At 34.7% G+C, this 19,056-nt stretch overlaps 1 protein-coding gene across 1 annotated transcript; it reads right to left on the bottom strand.

Annotated features, from left to right (window-relative positions):
• Positions 1–10,225: 10,225 nt before the first annotated feature.
• On the bottom strand, positions 10,226–14,164 carry LOC117341638 (carbohydrate sulfotransferase 9-like). Its single transcript, XM_033903497.1, has 2 exons — positions 13,796–14,164; positions 10,226–12,465 (listed from the first exon to the last, which is right to left on the bottom strand). The coding sequence occupies exons 1-2, from the start codon at positions 13,920–13,922 to the stop codon at positions 11,249–11,251; spliced, it is 1,344 nt and encodes a 447-aa protein (XP_033759388.1). The 5' UTR covers positions 13,923–14,164; the 3' UTR covers positions 10,226–11,248.
• Between the last annotated feature and the right edge of the window lie 4,892 nt (positions 14,165–19,056).

Raw genomic sequence — 19,056 nt, 5'->3', positions numbered from 1 at the left:
TTTGTCGAGTTCTCTGTTGTAAACTCACAGGGTTCTTACTCATGTGCTCACGGATAATACGTAAAGTGTCTGTCACAACTGTAGGTTTACTTTTCACCTCGATAAAAGATTTGAGTGGAAATTTGGAATCGACATGTAAAATTCCTTGATCTTTTAGAGACTCCCATATCTTGTATAGCAGCGCCAGAATTTCAGGGCAGTCCTGTTTGTGACGGCGCTGATTGGCCATTGCCCCCGTGACGTACTCGTCAAGATAAAGATACCGTTCATCGCTATCATGGTCTAGTAATCGATTTAAAACTTTTCTATGAGCAGGAGTCATTTTTGTCGAATTTATAATCTGGAAAACGTCATCCGATAGAGTTTCCTGTTTAAACATTAAACTGTATTGGACATTACAGGGTGCACATTGTGTCGCGATAGGAGATACTAGCTCTGGGTCGTAAAATCCAGGCTTTAGGATATTCTCCATAAGGTAATTTACAAATTCCTGAAAATCCACTTGGAAACCGCAACCAAAAGTCTTTCCATCAACTGTCACAGTGTCCAGAGGTTTGCGGAAAGTTCTGCCAATCTGACGATTTAGTTCACTTACATCGCTCATTCCCTCAATGTATTGATCGAGAATACGGTCATACGGGTTCTTGCCGATAATAATATACGCGAGGTCGGCTTCATTTCTTTCTCGTAAAATGTCTATGTTTATATTGAATTTCAGATCATTTATCGAATATTGTGTTAAGTCAAATTTCCGTGTTCCTTTCGCCAGCTTTGAGTCCAGGATGTTCATTATCTTTGGTAGAATCACAGTCCCAAGTTTACGAGTCTTGCATACAGCGGCTTTTAATTTCGGATAAAAGTGAAAAATGTCAGGAAATGGAGGGAACGCTTGGTTGTAAGATTTAACACTCTGCATGTTACAGACTCGGTCAATTTGATTTTTACGTTCCTTGAATAGCCTTTTCATCTCGCTGAAACTCCTTCTCCCCATATCCTCTTCATCCTGGGTTGCCCATCGCAGCACAGCTGAAACAGAAAATTCATATTAACACATTAACATTTGTTAGTTAGTGAAAAAGAAGTCAATAGTGCTGCCATAACTTTGATATTAGATTACATATCTATGATTTTATAACGACACACCATTAGATAGCACCTTTTAATATGGATTTATTCATTTATACAATATAATGTCGAATCATGAGGATTCGTCTTCATTTACAGCTGGTTCGTCCTTTTAGGGCTTTTCAGTAATGCCAATAGTATGGAAAAGCAGAATGGAAACCCGTCACTTTATGGCCTGTAACCCAAGGATGTAATGTATAAGCAATCATCACCAAATATGAACACACGGATGATACCTTAATTAAGATATTGTCATATAAACAGATTATATAAGTCAATAACATTAGTAAAAAGTCAAAATTTTATCTGGAGTGATCTCACTACAATCTTTATACTGTAAACTACTACTGAATTATGTATAATTTTCTATGTATGTAAATCATGTATATTATTGTGTTACATGGTGGCTAAACAAAGAATGTGTTACTTGAATATATATTTATAAGGAGAAGACTTTAATAGGCGTGGCCTAATGTCTGATCCATTTGTCGCATTAAATGACAATAACATTTGTTGAAATTGGAGTCCATGAAAGCAAATTAATTCTTAATAAATGGTTAACTATATACGTACATCTTGTCTTATTTTCTAATTAAAACAACTATAATTGTCATGTTATATTGTCTGTTTTTTCTTCAACCATTCTTTCACGAATATGTCGTAATTATTAAGATGATAACGTGCAACTCGTAGTTTCTTGGAGGAAAGACAGATTTCATTGCGGAAAATATGAAGTAAAGAATTAAAAAAAATATCTATATATACTTGTACGATCCATTATAACTCGTGAAATTGACACGTTATACTGCAGTAGAAATTTGAAAATATTTTATAAACAATTTCAGTCAAATTGGTCTTCAATATTCACGTGAAAAATTTATGTATACTTTCAGAGAAGCGACTCTCAAGTTGAAAGAAAGACCTTATAATGTTTTGTTTTCACTGTCATAACCGTAATTAAGGAGATAGTGACACCAGTCGCATTTCTCGCATAATATTCATGGTGAAAGAAAGTTTCATTTTTTTTTCTTCATTACACGATATGATTATATCAATTAAAACAGACGATTTTTTTTGTGAGGAAATATCATAGATGGTATGCGTTTGAAGACAAATACATATCAGCCACATACGTGTGGTCCATAGGACAATAAGTAAATGGGTATTTACCTGGGAACTGACTGGAACTGATGAACCCGAACATCCAGATTGAAGATACCAATGCCAACAGGACTACCAGCCGCGTACTGTAAACATGGTTTACTCCAGTCGCCATTCGTCTAGGCATCTTCATTCTCGATGTGAATTATAACTGTCCGCAATAGAGAGCACTCATTATAAAACAAAGTTGTTATGATATGATTTTGCATTTTTAGATACCAATTCGACTAGACATTTTAACCACAATGGTAGCTCGGGTCACTGGCGATACTACACCGTCTCCCCCACAAGTGATTCACCATTCCTGGCGTACACATTATTTCCGCTATTTACCGTTCCGCTTAATTTAATATCACTGATTTTGGGGGATAGAATGACAAAAGGGCTTGGACATAATCGTGAGCAGTGAGATAAGTATATACACACTACTAACTACACAGTTACAGCCTGACATTTAGTTGATACATTGCCATGTTCTGACGTAATATGCACAATGACCAAATAGAAAAAAGCAATGCATGTCTGAAAAATGTTGCCAACAGATGTCAATCAACATTCGAAATTCAGAATTCAGCATATTTTTATACAAAATTGATTTGACAGCGCGTGCTAATCTTGATTTGAAATATTAAGGAATTCAACATTTTTAGACAGTGTTTTACACAACGTACGTCAATGATGACGATATCGGAAAAAAATGTATAGGACAGAAATTAATCCTATATATTAACCTCCGACTTCATGTCCTTCTACTAGGCCATGGTTTTAACTGTTTTATAAATAGATATACAATACCTAGGTTTAGAACAGTGTGTATATTTTAAAGTGTTCAAAGTTCCTATCTCCTGTGTTTGATCTGTAGTTCCATTCTGTAATTCCTATCAAAGGGATTGTATTTCAATCCGTGCTACACCCGTCGTGTCAAGATGTCCATTACTACGCCTTTGTTTGTCGTCAATAACAGGTGCTACCTCACAGGTTATATTGACAGTTAGAATATCACTGTCAATGTATAAAACATATATAATTCAGACAGGTTTTATTGACAGTTAGAATATCACTGTCAATGTATAAAACATATAGAATTCAAACAGGTTTTATTGACAGTTAGAATATCACTATCGATGTATAAAACATATAGAATTCAGTCAGGTTTTATTGACAGTTAGAATATCACTGTCAATTTATAAATCATATAGAATTATAGAATTTAAACAGGTTATATTGACAGTTAGAATATCACTGTCAATGTATAAAACATATAGAAGTCAGACAGGTTTTATTGACAGTTAGAATATCACTGTCAATTTATAAATCATATAGAATTATAGAATTCAGGCAGGTTATATTGACAGTTCGAATATCACACAAAACAGACTGTCAGAACTATTAGTTTATTTCACGTAGTGAGTGACAATTATGTACGATATTTCCAACTAACAATTCGTCTGAAACCACGGTCAGTCGTTCGATAACATTTACAGTGATTCTTTTGACATTGAATTTGTCGCTTTGGCTACGAAACAACGACTTCAGCCGCCGCAGGTGAATGGTATTAATACTTTTAAATACATGTAGTTACAATTAGACATCTTATTTGCAAGTAAAATTACCATGAAGTAATGCTAATTGATAGTATAGCTGTTGAATTTCACGACGCTAATATAGAATTACCTTATGTCTGCAGTAGATCTAACTCGTAGTCAGTTGCAAGGGGTTAAAATTTTCACAAAACTTGATGCCAACCCGGGGTTTTGGCGATTGAGGAGTCATCCTTACTAGACACTTTCACTATCCCGTTTAGGAGATTCCGTTATCATAGACTCCATTTAAGATATGGGAAATGAATGAACCAAATCTTGTGAAAGATAGGTGACACACTCGTTTTTGGAAGGGGCCAGGAGGATATAGATATAGGGAGACTTTGAGAGCGTCTCTAAGGAAATTGTGTAAGACCTAATGCAGACAGAGACAGGGCCTGGTTGTTAAGAAGCCAATGACAAACATAAGTGAACTCAGGATATTATTTGGAAAAGGAAAAACCAAAACTTGCTCATCTCATGAAACCCCTTAGAGACCAAATTAGTGTCAAAAATGAGTTGTGTTAAGGAAATAATCACAAGAAAGCCCTATACTGAAAACAAAATCCAACAGATGCCTCATCCAATGGACTGGGAGTGGTACTCCTCCAGAAGTAGTAATCGCAAACAAACCAGGCTGAACCAATGATGATAACAACCACCCAAGGACGCCCTTGACAAAAGTGGGTAGTGACTGGTTTTCCTTGAAAGCAAATAACAACATATTTCTTAATATATCGAGATAAACGAACTGATAGGAAACACCTCCACAATGACTTATCATCACATGACAATAGTGCTGTTACACTTGTGTCTTTAGATAATGATGGCATGTCCGTGTTACATGGTAGAACCGTCCAGTTATATGGTACTTAAACCTGCATATAAAGACAACCTGTGAGCAATGCTAATTTTTTCGGACCTTTGACTGGCCTTTATGCACGTTTGGTTATATTTGATATACAGGATTCAAACAATTCGAAATACAAAACAACAATCAAAGTTACTTCGTTTGCACATAGGATACGTATATAGAGATACTCATGTTAATTTACTTAAAAGTAGAAATTAATCTGAATATAAACAATTACAGCCGCTGGTAAGGACATCCAGTGACACAATTTTGGCAATCGGAAAGTGTGAAAAATGTTATTTTTATAATAATATACAATAGACAACACGTCTTTATAATATCATCACACGTACAGTGCCTTCACTACATCCGATCCAAACGTTTCCACACCTGTCTACATCCACAACATAAGGACCTTCGATTTCGTGGCTACCGTTCAGGAGACAGCTGACTCTTCTTCTGTCTCCTGATACAACATATACCTGGTTTCTGCAGTAATCTGGAACAAACACCCTGTTGTATATATCACAGCCTATCCAACACAGTAGCATCCCATTGACCATTTGACCATTGTCCAGTTCCCCAATCCATGTACGTATAGTCTTGTTGGATTTATCCTTTATATCCAACTCACACCGGTCATCATCAGGCCTATATACCACGACAACGACATGTCCAGTGGTTAGACAGACGATACTCAGTTCTTTCCATCCACACGAGAGTTGTCTGACCTTGTCCCCGGACATGTTCAATGCCAGTATTGTTGGAGTGTTAGTACTAACTACCAACTCGTCACTGTCACTCACACTGATACCCAAAGGTTGTAATGGACTGATATCAGCAAGATGGTGGCTCGTCTATCTTCGGACAGAATGTATATCGGTGATGATCTGTCACTACGCGTCAGCAGTAGTCCTCCTGTGTTGGTAAATGTCAGACGCCACGGTGAGAAGTGCAGCTTTACACTCTCTATGACCTTACCATCTTTGTTAACTAAAATCACATCTTTGCCGAAATGTACTGATATCCATGCGTGCCTGTCGCCAATAGGAAATATCGAAATGTTTTGCCATTGTGTTACTCTGAATCATCAATATTTCTCTTCACATAGCCGATGTCCTCGTCACCGACCTGAATGTACCCCAACATTGATTTCAACTGGGACTAGTTAATTGTACCGGATATAAAGCGTGGTGGGCGGGATACCACACTTTCAGTGGAAGTGTCGTACAGTGAATTTTCCGTTCTCAATCTTTTCGTCAGCTCAAACAATGATGAAAAACCCGCAGTGTTTTCAGATTCTTCCTCGACAGCCCGAATCAGTTGTTTCATTTCCAGTATAGTTTGCTCGTGACGCCGACAATCTTTGTCGTGTGATTTTAATTCTTCTTCAAGAAGGGACGATAACTCTGCTACCACGGAGTCGGCAATTAAATCAACTTTCGCCTTCAACTCTGATCTCTTGGATTCTACTTCCCTCATGATGCTGTCAATACTACTTTGGAATGACCGAGTGATTGGTTTGCGTTGTGAAAGTTTATTGGTAGTTTGATTTAAAGTAGACTTTAACGTGTACAATTCATCTCGCATGTATTTTTTCAGCGAATCAATCTCTTCTTCAATATGTTTATGCTACAGTACAAGTCACATGATTTGCCCGGATGTATCTTACATACCCCCGGTATTATTGTCTCGCCTTGTTTGTTCGCCTCCTTGATTGGTACGATGTCATCATTTCGTATTTTCTTTCCGCGTTTATGGGAGTCTTAATGTAGAAGGAGTGGGAAAATGCACGGCCAGACCGGGGTTCGAACCCGGGACCTCCGAACACTAGCCGGATGCTCTACCGATTGAGCTACCTGGTCACCGATGATCGACCCGGTCCAGTTCCGCTACACTCTTCCCTCCCTTTTTTTAAAGTCTTCGACCCCGAAGACCCAACAACTCACAACCCAGGTTCGGATATCCCCTTGTCAAGTATTCACCTCACTTGAAGCAAGGTTTGGTCACAGGCACCAAATGTAGTAGGAGTGGAAAAATGCACGGCCGGACCGGGGTTCGAACCCGGGACCTCCGAACACTAGCCGGATGCTCTACCGATTGAGCTACCTGGTCGCCGACGATCGACCCGGTCCAGTTCCGCTACACTCTTCCCTCCCTTTTTTAAGTCTTCGACCCCGAAGACTCAACAACTCACAACCCAGGTTCGGTATCCCCTTGTCAAGTATTCATCTCACTTGAAGCAAGGTTTGGTCACAGGCACCAAATGTAGTAGGAGTGGAAAAATGCACGGCCAGACCGGGGTTCGAACCCGGGACCTCCGAACACTAGCCGGATGCTCTACCAATTGAGCTACCTGGTCGCCGACGATCGACCCGGTAGTTCCGCTACATTTACACCTGCCACATAAACTTTCTTGACAGTCGTTACAAAACCAGTGAACATATTCAGTATCATCACATTATGCACACGTATCGGGCACGTGGTCTTGGGCACGAAGGATGGAACGGTTACTTGTCATTGTGCTTTCTATACGTAGCCGCGTTTAACCCTCCAAAGGGGGAAAACCTGCAACTTGACTTCAAATTGTCTTTTCATGAGTTCATGAATTCAAATCAAAGCTATTATATTCAGAAAAAAATCACCGCAGACAGAGAAGAAAAAGGAAATAAGGAAGATTATGGGAAAGGATAGGTGGAACATTTCTATATTAATGCATTGCATACGAATCAATGCGTAATAACGCATAATTTAATACACAATACTGGACGGCGGAATACATGGCTTCTTGTTATGTGTTCTCGCAGATATCCAAGATAACTGCAAGGTTTAAACATTAAACGACATATACAATATTAAAACATATCAGTTGACAACATCATCAGAGCTACACAACCACCATTGCTATAGTGCCAAAATATAGTTCCAAGTAGTAAATTAAAAAAACATCAGTTTATATTTTATCTTGGAATATTTTTTTGGCATTTCGTCCTGTTATATATATATATTTCTTACCTTGACATATCCAATAATGTATTAGCCCGTGGTGGCGTGTTGTGTACTTGGCATTGCCGCAAAGCAGATTAAGAATTGTTCCGTATTAAGTGTTTAAAATATTTTGTTATTTGAATAGCTCTCTGCAAGCGTTGAAAAAAGAAAACATCAAAAATATTTTTTTTAAATTCGGTTTCTGTAACTTGCAATTTCAAATATTTTGGCAAAAAAGATAAAGATATATCAGTTTGAGTGTGCAGTATAAATAGAGAGCATTTCTCGTCGCTCTGTGAAGAATTTTAAACCCATTTCATTGGTTCCTGATACTCAGACACCATGTTGTGTATTAAGATTGCGTACCTATAAATCGACTTTATAATTAGACAAATAACATCAGAGGTATCGAACCGTATCTACGACATTCACATGAAAAACATATCTATAGTTTTTAGGAAATGTCTCTCTAAGAGAATAATTGAATTTAGCCAAATCATATCTTACATTGTTTGGTTTTCACTGTCATAATCGCAATACAGAGATACTGACGAAGTTTTGTGATGATATATCTTAGATCTTATCCGTTTTAATGTATAAAGTAACTTCTGAAATCCGGTTCCCTTTCATGATTTAGTTTTTTTTTTATTTAAACATTTTATTTGCTTCAAAAGCATAAAGGATTAGGCACAAGTTTAAAACAACATTACTAAGGCCTTCTCCACAGTAAATAACATATAAATTGAGAAATAGCACAATGTGATGACAATGAATAGCATTCTTTACAAACAATTCAGAAAGATGCGTATTATTTCATATTACCGAAACCTTTGGCTGGAAAATAAATAATTGTGCACAAAAACTAAAAATGTTTGTGTTTATATCTACTGTCAGATATTCATTTCTTTTGAGCAGTAAGACTTAATCAGTGACAACATCCATATTTAAAATTTCTAAATTAAAGAAGAGGGTACGTCGTTGTATAATGAAATGAGGACATGTACAAAAAGAAGATAGGCATTCTCATAGGGGTTTTCACAAGAACACTCAGACGTTTCAGTTAGATTTACTCTGAAAAGATCATAGTTTAAAGGAACTACATTTGTACCTCAACTTAGCATGCAAAATATCTAACTTTCTTTCTCCAAAACTGTAGAAAGATGGTTCATTTTTACAGGATTTTAAATACCGGATTTGAAAATAGACAGAGAAAGAGATGATCTTGTTTCCAAGTTTAAACTGTTCCAATAAAGTAAAGTTGATGGTAAAAAGGAGATCGAGTACTGTTCAGTCTATTATTTTTGTTTCTTAATGGATAGTGATTTTTAAAAGCAACACTAGGTGGAATTAGGTTATTAAGAAATTGAGGAGTGATACTATTTTTATTTTAGATAACAGTTGTAGTTCCTCGTTTTCCTTCTTTCTGATAACTTTTCTAAACCTGTTAAAATGTAGAGCTGTGATATCCACATATGATGAATGACCGGTTATGATACGTAGTGCTTCTCTTTGAGCCTTTTTAAGTAATTTTTATTCATGCTGAATACACCCATCCCATAATTCGCAGACATATTCAAATACCGGTGAAAGAAAAGTGTTATGAATTTTCAACAAAGTTTTTTTCCTATCAAGAATATATTTTAACTTTCTGAGTGCATTTATTTTCTTCATTACTGAATTATAAATATTATCGACATGATCATTCCATTTCCCAACTGGAATTAAAAACAACACCCAATTGCTTATGTGTCTAAGTTAAATATAACATCCCCACCAAAGATAATATTAAGCTGGGCATTTGTATTTGCAGAATTTGTTTTACTATGGTTAAAACTTACTAGCCACTGATTTGCCAAGGAATCAAGTGGTTGTAATTCTTGATTTAATTCAGTTTCTATTTCAACACATTAAGAGGATTGTTTAATAAAACGGAAAAGACGACATGAAGAACGTAAAATTTCAGGCCGAGGCACTCCTACCATCATGTAACCAAAGGAAGAACGCAATTCAGCAATGAAAACTTTCTGGTTTCTATAATAGAGATAATTTCAACCATTTTAAAAGGTTTCCAGAAATACCGCTAGCTTTCAATTTTGCCAGTAGATCTAAATACCAAACCCTATCAAACGCCTTTGATATGTCACAAAAAACAAGACCTGTGTGCTCTTTTTTCTCTAATATCATACAAACATTATAGTATATTTCAATTAATTGGTAAACAGTTGAATGACCTGGCATGAAATCAGACTGGTGTTTATAAAAGAGACAATTCATGATAAAATAATTGTGAACATGTTTAAAAATAACCCTTTCAAAAACTACGGAGGTAATAATGATATTGAACGGTAATTTGATGGAGAGTGCCTATCACCCTTTTTGAAAAGGGGGATAAGCAGGACAAGTACAGGTAGATAGTGACATATATAACAATAATATTAATGACTTACACTTTACAGACAGCATTAGAAGTGAATTATAACATGTGATGGCTGATACCGCCACCGCGGCCCCTACCGAACAGACTCTTTACCTATTTTCAAAACCTGGAGAATATCACTGACTTCACCAGAATGAATTCTAATACTGTCACATACGCTTTCTGTTCTGTTCGGAACATCTGGGACTACTGTGTTGCTGTCATCAACATATGTGATTTAACAAAAATATTTACTTAAAAGATCTGCTTTGTCGTGATTTTCAAAAATAACAAAATGTGAAGTCGTTTAACAAGTCTCCAATACGATCAAGGATCAGTTGAAGAGTATTGGTCAATAATTCCTCTCATCGTCAAGGCTGCTTCACAGACTAATACATTAAATACTTTATGATTTTAGTTTTGTTAAGTCTCGTGTTTTTTTTTTTAATCAACAAATTAACATATGTATGGCTTTTACATCCTGTTAGTACCGATTCATTATGCTCTGAGGTAACGACATAAGGGAGATAACCCGTATTGGAAATGAAAATTAAAGAAAATCAACATCGACAAATTTACCAGATACATCTTTAGATGTGAAGATATGCATTAACAGAAATATTAAAACGTCACAAAAATTAAATAATATCGCTATTAAGAGTAAAGAGAACAGTACCCAGAACCTCGAGCATTTCTTGATTAGAAATATATTTAGCTTTAAAAGACATTTTCCTATGTAAACATATTAGTTTAGATATGTTCTCATTGAACTCATCTTATCCAAATCACTACCCAAACGTACAAATTAAGTTATTCCTTAAAATAAGACTTGAAAACAAGATATTACTGCACCATACTATATATATTTAAAAGCTTTAAAGTGTTACATGACTATAACACACATCTCACCCACACCCACTCCCACACATCCTCACGTACACACATACTTCACCCACATGCACACCCCACATCCTCTCACATACACACACACACCTCACCCACACGCACACCCACACACCCTCTCACATACACACACCCTCCAATAGTCACATCATCAACGTATTTGTATATTTTTTACTTAAGATTTATCACTATTTGTTAATTTTAATAAGCACTTTAAATATATCAACGCTTTCTCTTTCCAGGAGGTTCTAATCCATAATTGAAAAGGAAAAAGTCGTACTCGTACATCTTCTGAATTTTAGCGATTGTCTCCGGTTTGATGTTACGATACGCCCGCACCAGAGACCGGTGTCTCTGACTCGCCATTTGTTTCGGGGTCAAAGGTCGATTGAGGAACTCCTCATACACAGTGTTTATCAAATCCTCATCATTTATTTTACCTACTTTTAACTTTCCTTTTTTCATCGTCCAGAATCTTTCCCTGGGGAATTGTGATGCTTGGTGTATGTATCCTCGTATTTGAAGAGATGTCCATGTCTTTTCCATTAAATCTAACACATTTGGACATACACTTACGAAACGTCTATGATCATACATGGTTGTTTTTATCAGAGACATCACTTCATTTTTATTCTGTTTTTCTGTTGCTATACTGTTTTTTATTGCGGCTATTCTGTCTTCTGTAAGATTAATTCGGTCAAGTATATGATACAAGTCACTATCTAAAGTCTCTGTATTACAGATAAAGTCGTACCGGAAACGACATGGATCACAACGCTTAGACACAGGAAGCCAGTGTTCATCATATTCATCCTGTGCTGCCATAGCAACCACCTGGTCAAGAAATTCCTGAAAAGAAATTGAGTAGCCACATGATTCTTCTTGTGTTTGATATAAACGTGAACGTAGAACTTGTCCAAATTTCTGATTCAGCTTTCCTATCAGAAATACTTTATCAATGTATGCCGAAAAAAGTCTCCTATACGGATCACGTGACACGACGGCAGTAAACGGTTGATGTGTCTTCAGAGTTTTCAGCATGAAATCCTCATCATATTCGTAAGCGCCATTGTGTACCTCATACCGATCCATGGTAAAGGCTTTTACTACTGTCATCTTAGGCTCCAAAGCGAAGAAGAACTTGGCCATAAAGGAACACCCAGTCTTTGGGACCTTACACACGCCCAATCTTGCTGATTTTGAGTAGAAGAAAGTTCGGTGGATTTCCCCGTACATCTCAATGTCTCTATCTCTTTCTTTAAACATTTTACACCATGATTGTAATGTTTCTTTCCGGTTGTACATCTCAAGTGTTTTTCTGTCAATGGCAGTATGTCGCTGTTCCTTTGTCTGTGAAGATTTGATTAGATTTGGGGAGTATACATCATGATGTGAAACAGTTGTACGTTCATTCAGTTTCCCTATTGCTGATTTCGCATCTGAAATACGAACAATTCAGGATGTTAAAATAATGTCAATTTTTAGAGATATTTACTGGGTCATTTACAATTCATTCCATTTCAACATATGTAATTGGAAATCAAACGGATTGAACATCAGGCTAAGCCTATATCAAAGTTCTCTCCATAATATATTACATTTATTTCAAATAATTAGTATCTGGTTATTAGTCAAGAATGGAAATTACAGTATATATCTAGAAAGAGTATTTGTGAATAATATATAATGATAATCTTATGTATTTTCTTTTTCTTTATAATAATTTTCAAATCATTGTTAAATATGTATGAGAACTCGTTTACTACGCAGGAGAGAGACAAGTGCCTGATCAACAACAGAGTTTCAGACTAGGGTCATTTACTATGATATATTTTCATTGTCTGATGTATACTTTAAACGATTTCAGATATAATCGAAACCTAAAACTGACAAAATTAGCATGTAAGTAAATTCTATATTATTTTAATACCAATGGTGACTACAAAGGACTCTCGGAGTATAATGTACTAAAGTATGAATGTATATGGACCTTAGTCGGACATTCGATATAATGATTACTCAACTTAATGTTTATAGTAGCGATAATTTGTATAAAAAGACGTACATTCCATTAATATATTATGGATTTAGAGAAAAGGTTCTATCAGGATAACTTGTTTGTCTCTTAGCGTTTCGTAGCATCTTCCAGTTATTTAGAAATGCATTTGTTATCATCTTCATCGGGGCGATAAATATAGCTATGTCTTTGATCAAATGTTAAGTGTAAAACTGTCTTCTGAAACACCAGTTATTTTCTCACTAAATTACGTGCGGCTATAACTTAACCTGATGTAGAAAGGCCATATTGATACGATCATTTCTCGTAATGTAGATATAAACGCTGGTTAACATTTACATTTACCTTTAGATATCAACAGACTGGTGGTAAGATTGAATGCAATCAGAGATTGTTTCTATTGAAAAATATCAAATCAGATATCAAATTATCGCTGCAAAATAAAATAATTTGTACATTTTTGTATCACAGAAAAAGAGAGTATTTTCATTGGAGTGAAAACAAAAGAACCCGACATTGATTCTAACTAAATACAAAAGTACACGTACAAAAAGACCAGGAGTTTCGATGGGGTAAGCGTCTTCTGTTTCATCGCTGACACTTGTAACTAGTAAACTATTAAAATACCCTTTGGGGCTCTTACTAGCTTATACATTGTATTGACTGCTGCAATCGGTGGACGATGATGTCCAGCATAATAACATATATGTACCTCAAAATCAATAGATTAAAGTCATGTAAGATTCACTCACCGAGTATTGCCATGGCATACCACACAAAAATGATGGACATTCCAATAGAGTAGAATAAGAACGATGATCTTCGTGGCATCCTCCTTTGACAGCTTTTAATGTCCCTGTGGTGGGAAATCTCTGACATGTTTTAGTCTCTCAATATGGACTTAATACAATGGTGCACGATTTTTTTAAGGGTATTTATATAAAGAACAACTCTGACCTTCATTTTATGAACCCTTTAAAGCATTGTTAGCATAATGTGTGGATAACAGAAATGAGCCAGATTATTAAACCTTTTGATTCTAGTAACAGTTTTAACCTTACATGTGTTGTTTTTTTCGATTTTGTTTTTTTGTTTGTTTTGGTTTTTAATCTCGTTTTTTTGTGTGTTTTTGTGTGTTTTTTAGGATGGAGTTGGGGTCGGGGAGTTCATGTACTGCAATATTTATGTAGATTGTATTTTACTTAACAAGTAAACAAACAGATACATGTTATGTTAAATGTAATGAAATAAATAATTAAATATTTACATTGTCAATATAATTTATATATATTAAAATTGTCCATATAATTTATATATATTATAATAAAACTATGCATATTAACACACAGCATTTTAAAAACTTGTTACAGACTACAATGAAACAGAGGACCAATCAAACGTTGTTAAGCTAACGACGGTTTAAATCAAATACAAAACAAGGTCAATTTACATGTATGTTGAATACCAGATACGGTTTACTGAATTTGTAAGGCAATGATACGGATTTGTCTTAAATGAATACGAGTGGCTTCATGAACTAAAGGAATAATCTGTTTCAAATCATATTTGGTTAAACAAATCCACAATGGCATTGACTTAATTATCTTCCGATAACGATAAAAGCTTTTATCCTAATTAGTAAGATGGAATGAGTAAATACACAATAATTGATAATGTAATTAATGAATTAAATCCAATTTATGCATATGCGAGTTTACAATACATGTATATCTTGAAAATACCTTGGTATTATTTGTTTCAGCATAAAAAAGGATAATTAACATAAATATTTTTGTGTTTACTGTGTATTATATATACATGTCTTATCTCTCTTACACAGAACAAAAACTTTAAACAAACGTAACATACAATACGCTAAAAATATCACTGAAATAAAGTCCCCTGGTGCCACAGCATACCTCAGTTTGGTTGGCTACAGTTGAAAGCAATTATTAATCTCCAGATCATAACCAAAATACAATCTTGTAATTAATGCTAAATTTTAAAGCAGTTATCGTGTATCCAGTACACCCGGTTACTTTGAAACAGATGTATTGTTATGTATAAGGAGTGTCATTTTTTTTTATCTGTGACTGACAATCACTGTGTATTTTACGACAATTAAAACTTATCCAGTTCACAAACAATAAGGAGATTAGTTAATATATCTACTCTGTTTTAAACTCATGTATTCTAATTGGTGTTTTAATTTAGCACAGTGACAATTTTATATCAGTGTTCAATAAAATAACATTTCAACCAAATTTTCTTCTTAACCCGAATTAAGTTTAAAATTGTGTGTACATGTATATTGATACATTAAGATACATGTATATTGTCACGAATACCATTGTTTTTTCGTATAAAGTATTGGATCATAGCAAATATATAAATATACGAGTGTTGGTAGACGGACCTCTTCTTATTTTTGTTTTTGCTATATGTTTCAGAAGAAAAATATATATTAGAAAATTTGAGCTAATCAACGGAAAACAATGCTCAGGGTGGCTACATGTAATGGCTAATTCATACACATTTAATATACTCACCAAATGTAGGTACAGGACACATACATCACATTCAATTCTACAGATTTCCATCCTTTCTGTTGACCTTAGTAGATCAGATTTATAATGGGAGTGCTGTTTCATTTACAATATTTTTCATTTACGTAGTGCTTTATTTTACTTAAGGTATTGTTAGCTTAATATGAACTGACATTACTATGTTTCGTAGCATGTTAAAGGAAATTAATTTGGTTTAAGTGTTTTTTATGATTTTGATTCATAGATTGTTTTGTATAATTAAGTTGAAATTATAACCTGTTAAGTGATTACTAAACAGACTAATAGTTTATTTGTCTATTACTGGTCCATATACATTAATATTATCAATCAGAACTGGTCGTTTAATAATCACTCAAACATGGTCAGCTGAGGGTTAGATAAATCGCATACATTTCTTCAGCTTTGTTAAACTGTAGTACTAATTTTGAAGTCTTATAATATTTCAATCGGTTGATCAAAAATAAAACATTTACAAATATTTAAGGAAAAACATTTACTCGAGACTAACCAGAAAGCTTCCCTATTATTGCGGAGTGTAAGCATAGCGAAAGCAAGCCATTCGATATATAGACTAAAGTGGTCGAGCCTAAGGCGTGCTTTAATATGTTTGTATATTGTAAAGTCAATTTGGTTACCTACAATACAAACATTCAATTATCATAAGACAGGGCCATTTAGCGCTATATGATTGTATCTGTGTAGGTGACACAATCAGCTATAAGTGTTAAGGTTTTCTTCACCTTATGATGTTTCAGACAGACCAGGAAAGGCCGGATGTAAGTAAAATATACTAGGAATTCTTAAGCTTGTTTTATTTTTTTTTAATTTTATTTCGTTTGTCGTTTTTTTTAGACAGATACAACTATTTTTTTTCTTAGGTCAGTGAAGCAAAGAACCAAAAGTGTGAACACCTGAAGGGTATTCATAAAACCTAAAATGGATCTGAATAAATGTAAAACATATATTCGAGGGAAGATCCAGTAACCAAGTAATTAAATTAATTTCCTATTTTGAAATGAAATAGAACTCTATATTTCTAGCCGGTATCATTATTTGTAAGAATCCAAAGCAAGGTGGGCAGGATTACGGCAAACCACGGAGTTTGAAATCCAATCACAGAGTTTGCCACTAAGACATATCAAAGGCTATCACCAGTGAGCAACACCACGAACTTCCTTGACAACACCTAGGACTTCCTTGACAACACCTAGGACTTCCTTGACAGTACCTTTAAAATACCGAAATGTCCATCATGAGAGAAGTAGGAGGTAAAGCAGGAAACACTCGAACAAATAGCCTGGAGTCAAAGTTATTTTGTTCTGAAATCAATTTCTTGATGTGGCTCCAATTACAATATAGAGTACATGCATTTGTGAAAGGTTGTAAAAGCAACACACAATATCTGAATATGAAGTCAAATATAAATGCAGATTAAAAAAACTCTACGATTGTTCCCGTATTCATTTCTGGGTGGAGCATTTGCCGTTCATTTAAAAAAAAAATACAATAATAAAATAGGTATTTCGGCCTTCATTTATTTTCAAGCGGCGATACGACAAAGTTAGGAATGATTAAAAATCCCGAAAACATAGATGAAACCAGAAGCTAGAGTTAACATTGTCTGACGCCTATCTAAAGTAAAACAGTAATATATGTTAGTGAATGAAGGATTACAAAGGACGATAGGATTTAATGTCATTTATGAAAGTCGTGTAAAAGAGGAGGAATCGTGATTGTTTTCGTATATAACTATATCAGTGTTGTGTCCATCAGTGATACCATTATTGTAGCAATATTTGCCAAACAAAATTGTACAATTCATTTTATATTTTGTTAATTCCCTCCGAAAAAATTATATTTTTTGTATAGCTAATAATACTATATTAAATCATTGATATAGAGATGAAGGTTCTATATATCCAATTGGAGAACAGGTATTAGACATATTTTATTGAAAATTCCCATCCAACTCATGATTTATTGAATTTGTTGGGAAATCTGAACAACGGTTGCGATATTGTTGAGCGACAGAATATAGACGAATTAATACGTTTTGGCATTCTGTTAAAAGGAGAAACAAATACCGGAATCAGATAATCAGTAGTCCGACACGAGGACAACTAGCCCAACATTTAGTTGATAACCTTTTCTATCTTTAATTATCTTTTATCTTATTAAGACTATTTTAGGACTTAGACTTTCGTTGTATAAATTGAATATAGAGAATGGCAGGGTGTGTAGATGTTGTAATTTGCCAGACACTGAATATGGTATAGCGTTGATTACGTTGCAGACTCAAAGAAAACGAGTAAAAAATAGTAAATATATACATTTAGCTTTTAAGAAAGGGCGGACAAATGGAAAATTGTTATATATAATTTGTAATATGTACATTTTTAACAAAGTAAAATGTTATATTTATCACTTCTGTTTTTAATGTATTTGTATATATGTGTATATTCTTATGTATACATCTTTCTTGCTATTTTTTTTACCTGCGGGCTTAAAGGCCCATGGAAATAAACCAATTTCAAACTACAAACTCCCAATCTACGAAATAACCCCTCAGGCTTTTTACACCTTATGCACACTTGCCGTTCTAAGGTTACTAAAGCGTGGTGTAAAATAAGACATACAAGCTTACACCCGTGGATTCCGTGTTGATTTAATAGTTTCGCTAACTTACTTCAGATCGTTCCACACTTATTTGTCGACCTATCGCGCTTACAAGTATGAAACTTAGATTAAGATATTACTAGCGAAAACAAGACAACAGAAACATATAGTTTCAACAGATTGTTAAATTTTTAGCATTATATTGAAAGTATTTAAACAGATGCATTGATTTTGAAGTAGTGGGACATTGAATGTTATATATGTACCGATAAGAAGATTTTTATTTTCTGTATAAGAAAAAAAGATAAGACGGAGAATAGAAAATAAGGTTGTGATGGGCAGTATAACACTTTTAGTTAATGTTAGGTAGAAGACACAACTCGACATAGAATTTAACTTGCCTAGCCGCCTCCTTTGATTACATGAAGTATGATACTACAGGCTTACCATTCGGCACTCAATCCCCCTTTAGAAGAAAAACATTCTCGATCCTACAGTGGGGGTCACAATTCATCGCGGTCCGTACGATACAGTGAATTTTAACCGACATTAAATACCCTGCTTATAGGTATCCATGTCAGATATTGTTGTCATGTGGTTAATCTGGAAACGATGAGTGTTACCAAATGATAAAACGGATCAAGCAGTTCATTCTGACTCATCTTGATCCATAGTTAAACTAAAACTACATAATCACCACACGAACTCAATTTGATCCATAGTTATATTAAAACTACATAATCACCGTTCGGACTCAATTTTATCTATAGTTATATTAAAACTACATAATCAGCGTTCGGACTCAATTTTATCTATAGTTATATTAAAAC

Source organism: Pecten maximus, chromosome 14 (assembly GCF_902652985.1).
Source record: "Pecten maximus chromosome 14, xPecMax1.1, whole genome shotgun sequence".
NCBI classification, from domain to species: Eukaryota; Metazoa; Mollusca; class Bivalvia; order Pectinida; family Pectinidae; genus Pecten; species Pecten maximus.
This window is presented reverse-complemented; position numbering and strand designations above follow the sequence as displayed.